The following is a 7070-nucleotide window of genomic DNA, read 5'->3' on the forward strand; positions in this document are numbered from 1 at the left end:
TGTCTTAGATTATTAGTTCAGCATTTAGGATGTTTTGTGTTTTAAAGCTTCAGTGATGTAATGGGAAGTTCTGTCATCTTGAATATATGATTTTGTTTTATATTTATTCTACTGTTTGACATTATTTTCAGTTGATTGACTAAAAATTGTTTTTTTTTTAATTCTTTATTTTTGGATATTTTTTTTAAGAAACACAACTGAAAAAGAGAACACAAAAACAAACGAGAAAATAAAATAAACAACTAACATGGCGTACTCGTGCTTTAAAGGTTTCTAGGAATTGAGCAAATATAAGTTACAATACTGGAAATTGATTCAATTGATTTGATGCTCAGACAAAATTACCTATAATCAGGTGGATTTGTGACACAACTTGGTTCAACGGGGGTCCATCCCTTCCCACTGTGAGCCCCCTTCAACACTTACACACACACACACACACACACACACACACACACACACACACACACACACACACACACACACACACACACACACACACACACACAACACACACACACACACACACAAACACACACACAAACACACACACACACACACTGTTTCATCCGTCTGCTTCCACAGTGATGGGGCTTTGTCTAAAGGACTTAGATAAAGCTGATTTACTGACTTGCTCCTGACTGGCTGTAATTGGAGAAGTAATTTATTTAATGATGCGATCGTGGGAGTGAATTAGACTCTCTGGGATTTAAAGGGGAAGGAGGCAGGATCCAGCAGAATAGGGGCAGATATGGTTTATCTTTATACATGACAAATATGTAACTGTATGAACACAAAGAATGGGGCGCTCCGATGGCGTAGTTGATAGAGCGTGTAACATATTGGCATCCGGCCGTCGTTGCAGTGGTCGCGAGTTCAAATCCAACCCGTGGACCTTTACTGCAGGTCATCCCCCCTCTCTCTCTCTCTGTCTCCTCATTTCAACTCTGTACCGTCTAATAAAGCTTGAAAATGCCAAATAAAGAATAAAGTAATTGGCAAACACAAGGTTAGATCATCACTTAAAAAGAGCAGCACATTTGTCAATAAAAGCTCCTCAATTTCTTACTAATATTTGTTTCTAATTCTCATAGTCTTTCATTTCATTCATTAATTTTCCTTTATTTATCCTCGAAACATAAACTAAGGGGTGAGCCTCTTTTTCAATGATGTCTAGGAATTACAAATACACTATATACAATGCAAATATACAACAAGCTTACAAAGAGATAAAAAAAACAATTAAAACATTCAGAACAAAAATGGGTGGAGAAGAGCATTGCTTTGCCAAAACAGTAACAGGTTGAATGAAGTTGAATAAAAGGTCCACCAGTGCTGTCAACTGCCTCTGGTACCACAGAAAGAGAGTCAGCTGAATCCCTCTGTAGTGATTCTGGGGAAGTCAAAATGATGACTTCAGCAATGTTTTTTTTGGCTAATTTAAATTGTACTTAGGTTAGGTTAGGTTATGTTAGGTTAGGTTCAACTTTATTGTCCCCGTGGGGAAATTTGTCTTGGGCACAGTGCATCATTGCTTTCTTACACAGAGTGCAACAGAACAAAACACAACAACAGACACAAACACAACCAGACAAACTAACATGTAAACATTGAGAACATGGAGCTTGATATACTTAAATGGCACTTTGATGTGCTTTGACTTGCAATCCCTTCAAATTAGCTTCATGCCTCATCATTTTGATTAATAAAGTAAAGTAAAGTGCAACAGAAAAAAGTCACTAGCCTCGTTTGAGTAGGAGCCTTCTAGCACAGACCCGCGCAATTATGACGCCCGTCTTGCTGAGCGCACGGCATTTTTGCAGCATTCTTGCTGAGCGCTCAGCAAGACGCGCGTCATAATTGCGCGGGTCTGAGCGGTCTGAGCAAGACGGCTCCTAGTCAAACGAGGCTAATGTTGTTGTTAATATAGAGTGGCTCAAGATTGTGCACAACAATAACAGTCGTTGGCAATGAAATTGATGTGGAGCTCAAAAGTTTTCTTAGTAAAATTTCAATTCGGGTCTTAACATCTCATAATTTTAATGAACAATGACTTTCTTTAGATGTATTATCATTTATTTCCCTGTGTTACGGAGCCACCTTTTGACTTGAATACAACTCAGCGCGTGTGACGGTCTTACGTGATGACGTTAGAACCTGACGTCAGCACGTTTTACGTACGTCCTGCTCCTTTGCTGTGTTAGCAGTGCTAGTGTAGTGGCTACTTTCTGAACCGCTGCTCGTCTCCTGTTGTTGTTACCTGAGGGGCATTCCCTTAAACTTATCTCGTAAAACTTGTTCAAGGAAAGACCGTTAACGTAACGTAACGTAGCAGCGGTAATCGAGTGTCTGTTTAGGGGGCCGTCGCCATGGATATACAAGGCCCGGAGGAGCTAGGAGGGGAACAGGTCGAAGAGCCAGAGGATTTGGACGACCAGGACGCTTGTAGCATCTCTCCAGCCGAAGAGATCACTCTCCCCCCGGGGCCCGGAGGCGAAGATGAGCCGGTGTTGCTGCCCTGGGACCGCTTCTCCACCTGGCTACACTGCATCTGTGTGGTGGGATTTGATCTAGAGTTGGGACAGGCGGTGGAGGTAAGGGCCAGGCTAAAGAAGTAAAAACTCCTCTATCTGCATCAGCAGGAAGAGAATGCTTATGTTAGCAGTTATTCAAGGCTCGGGCTATTTCCTGGACTGGGACAAACTAACACAACCTCTCTGTTTAGGTGTGTGTGTGTGTGTGTGTGTGTGTGTGTGTGTGTGTGTGTGTGTGTGTGTGTGTGTGTGTGTGTGTGTGTGTGTGTGTGTGTGTGTGTGTGTGTGTGTGTGTGTGTGTGTGTGTGTGTGTGTGTGTGTGTGTGTGTGTGTGTGTGTGTGTGTGTGTGTGTGTGTGTGTGTGTGTGTGTGTGTGTGTGTGCGTGTGTGTGTTGAGGTATTCTTTACACTTAAATGCCATTGTTACATCATTATGTTTCTTGACTGTAGTTACAACAAATTCGTTAGCAGAGACTGTTGATCATGGGTTGTGTGTGTGTGTGTGTGTGTGTGTGTGTGTGTGTGTGTGTGTGTGTGTGTGTGTGTGTGTGTGTGTGTGTGTGTGTGTGTGTGTGTGTGTGTGTGTGTGTGTGTGTGTGTGTGTGTGTGTTTTATATCTTATCTGGAGTCAGTCTGCTCCAGGGTACATCACATGGACTCACACTTTTCTTTAAAACCCCTTCATGCATGAATTACTTAAAACTTCGATCAGGAGGTTTTTCCCTCTTTATTCATGAAAGAAAATCAACGAAATTGTTTGAAACACACATTCTTAGAAAAAATTAAATTAAAGTAATACACATTTAACAAACTAATAATGAATAAATAATATGCGGAAACTCTAAAATACAGTACATTTAGAATCCACTGTGATATCTGATGTGAAACTGTACCATCGAAAATCCCCATGCCTATAAGAAAACAGCTTTTAAATAGTGATAATGCAAAAGTAATAATGTAGACTGTGACCATATGCATGTTGAAAATATATATATATATTATTTTAAAGATATTTTTTGAGCATTTTTATGCTTTATTGATAGTGTAGAGACAGAGGTGAAATGGGGCAGAGAGGGGAGTGACATGCAGAGAACGACCGCGGGCAGGAATCAAACCCGGGTCTGCTGCTGGGCCTGGCCCGGGGGAGGGGGGGGGGGGGGGACCGCCCTACCAACTGAGCTAAGGGCGCCCCACATGTTGAAAATATTTAAACTCTTCCTCAGACGGAAACTCACTCACTCACTCACTCAATTCAGGGGTTGAACAACAGGGCATCTTGGCAACTGAATCCCGCTGGACACAAACAACTGTCGTTCTCACATGATCAATAAACTGATAACGGGTTATAATTACAATCAGAATTGGGAGTCAGCTTTATGTCTTAACACTTACTTCTAAGAATTTATATTTTGTAATCTAGTGGTTGTGACTGTAACAAGAAGTGCTGCAAACTTACAGATAGCAGTTACAGAAAGGGGACCCAGTGACATTGAAAATGAAAACAAGTAAATGTTGGTAAATTGAAAAAAATTGTGTTGAAAAAGAACCAGTGTGTAGTTTATTGATGTGTGGTAACTCTATTCATCTGTCTTCCAGGTTATTTATCCTCATCATTCCAAGCTGTCGGAGAAAGAGGTGAGTCGGACTTACTTCACAAACTGATAAAACGATGAAAAATAAATCTTACGTGGTGTTCAGAGCACGGTGGAGTTTTTCAAGTTTGTACATCGTAATAATAAAACTAAATCTATTTTTCTCTTTCAGAAAACCAGCATCTGCTACCTTTCATTTCCTGACTCCAACTCAGGTACGTTCCATTCTAGAATTTTAAACTCTCCCTGCGTTCCAAATCACATAGTTTTTCTTTTTTACTACACTACATACTAAAGCACAGAAGAGTTTTAGGGCCACAGGAGAGACAAAAAATCAGGCGAGGAAGAATTTTTTTTTCATTATGTCGAGAAATGTCAAGAATAAAGACGAGTACTGCAAAATATAATCAGAGTTAGTGGGGAATTTATGTATTTTCAGCACACTACAATTGACTTGCATGTATTGGGACATCCTAAATCTTTTTCTGGCATACTAAATAGTAGGGAAGTTAAGTATGGGGATTGGAACACATGGGTCTTTTTCTTCTTGCGTATTTGAACACACCGGGACAATAAGATCATTGTGGAAAAAGACTTGAGTTGATGCTGCGCTCCGGTTGAACTTGGAAGTCGGAGTTTCCAAGTTCCCAGTCGGAAATTTAAACTTGAACGCCCCCTGAGGTGGGAATTCTTACTTGGAAACTCGGAGAAGCCGCGCCAATATAGACTTCAATATTCAACATGGCTGCTCAGCAAATGAACAACAGGGAACACTTTGATAACAGAACATTTTCGCTCTTCTGTTTTATTTTTATTTATGTTTTAAAGATATTTTTTTGGCATTTTTATTCTTTATTGACAGTGTAGAGACAGAGTAGAAATGGGGCAGAGAGGGGAGTGACATGCAGAGAACGACCGCGGGCTGGAATCGAACCCGGGTCCGCTGCTGGCCGTGGCCCATGGGGGGGACGCCCTACCAACTGAGCTAAGGGCGCCCCCCTTTTTTTTTTTTTTAACACAGCAAAAACATTCACACAGAACAACTGTCTCTGAAATCAAATGAAACAGAAATACATCATACAAGATAAAAAGCTTTAACAACAAAATTAAAATGACATGTATACACACTATTTGTGTCACTTTAACACCCCTGTACACATGGCACTGCTCATTTTCTATCTGTCGATATGTTGCTACGATACTTTTATGCACTCAATACATCACAGAGCTAACAATGGCTAACCCAAGATGATTTTTTAAAGTCAAACATTCATGCTTTCTTGTAATTTCCGACTCGTGCAACTGGAACGCAAGATGTGATGTCACTCCCAGTTCCAAACTTCTGTTCTCCGACTTCCGATATAAATGGAACGCATTATAATTTCACCGTTATGTGTCGGATTAAGAGCTGGTTTATGCTTGGTAAAAAGTTCCTACGACGTTTTGTCTACACACATCGGAAGGCAAAAGTGTCAATAGCTCTTCGCTCCTGTGGCGTTGTGGATAGAGCGCGTACCATATTGGCTCCGGCCTTCGTTGCAGTAGTCGCGGGTTCGAATCCAACCCCTGGACCTTTACTGCAGGTCATCCCCCCCCTCTCTCTCTGTCTCCCCATTTAAACTCTGTTGATCTATAAAAAAACTAAAAAATCCCCATTGAAAAGAGCAGGCCTGTGTAGAAAAGAAAGGAGATGAAATGATCATTTAAGTTCATGAATAATTGGAGCACATTTTGAGACTGTCTCTCTCCTGGAATTTAGATGCATTGTGTCGCCCTTGTGTTTTGATTGCTTTGTCTTTATTTAGAACATAATAGATGAATAAAAAAAAAAAAAGAAACAGACACACTCTCTACGCTCGAAAGGGGGGTAGGAGGAAGTAAAGAAAACTTCTTGTTGTTTACATCCAAAGTGACGGAACTAGTTTTTATAAGGAAGGAAAAATGAAAGCAAATGGAGGAAGTTGACACCCGGCCTGTTTACTTTCTCACCTCCGGACAGATGACAAATCGCTGAGTCAGTGTGAAGGTTGGATTGGTCTCTAGTTACACAAATTGTCCCAAACATTTAAGGCTGCCCCATTCTGACATCGCAAATGTGTGTGTGTGTACATAGGCAGGATTTATATATATAAATTTGTGTAAGGCCGTTAAGTTTGTCCATTCTGTGCTACTGTGGAAACATGGCAGTATAAGATGGTGGATTTTCAAGTGATTACACAAGCCTTTTCTAAAAAAAAAATCAAATAAATCTACACACTGCTCCTTTAACACATCAAAAAGCAAAAGTGTTTGCGCCTGATCTGAAGGGAAAGGTTGAACCAAACAAATATAAGATTGTAAGAGGATAATGATGTGCTTTGTAAAACAGTGCCTCCCCAAAGACATACATGGTGATGCACACTACTCTATAGTCACACACGTAATAGAGTGTTGAAGGAAAAAGGCCTGGACAGAGACATTCAAGCTCCGTCATTTATCTGATAACCTTTATGCTTGAACTGTGCTCTTTCAGTAAATAGTGTTTATCAAAAGTAGCTTAACACGGTATGCACAATTTTTTTTTAGAGATTATTTTTCGGCATTTTCAAGCTTTATTAGATAGTACAGAGTTGAAATGGGGAGAGGGAGAAAGGGGGGATGACCTGCAGTAAAGGTCCACGGGTCGGATTTGAACCCACGACCACTGCAACAAAGGCCGGAGCAGATATGGTACACGCTCTATCCACTACGCCACCGGAGCACCTGAGTTGTCAAGGGGCATTCACAGAGAGTCAGAAATTAGAAAATCCAATTAATATAACAGCCTCTTGTTTACGTTGTTAAGCTAACACTAGACTGAGGAGGTAGTGAGGTGAGTTAGGGGTGTATTTTACAGGTGTGTGTATGTCTGCAGGTGTGTTTGTGTTGACTGTTAGTCAGAGGGAACGGCTGTACTCAGGAAGAT

General features: G+C 40.8%; 1 protein-coding gene across 1 annotated transcript in view; it reads left to right on the forward strand.

Moving 5' to 3' along the window:
• The first annotated feature begins 2252 nt into the window (after positions 1 to 2252).
• dennd6a (DENN/MADD domain containing 6A) overlaps positions 2253 to 7070 on the forward strand; it is a 20138-nt gene continuing 15320 nt past the window's right edge. Inside the window, exons 1-3 of the mRNA XM_080026028.1 lie at positions 2253 to 2594; positions 4131 to 4169; positions 4299 to 4341. Of these exons, the coding sequence (XP_079882154.1) occupies positions 2370 to 2594; positions 4131 to 4169; positions 4299 to 4341 (307 nt within the window). The 5' untranslated portion in view covers positions 2253 to 2369. The remainder of the gene's footprint in view (positions 2595 to 4130; positions 4170 to 4298; positions 4342 to 7070) is intronic.

Source organism: Ammodytes marinus (assembly GCF_949987685.1).
Source record: "Ammodytes marinus genome assembly, chromosome: 4".
Taxonomy (NCBI): domain Eukaryota; kingdom Metazoa; phylum Chordata; class Actinopteri; order Uranoscopiformes; family Ammodytidae; genus Ammodytes; species Ammodytes marinus.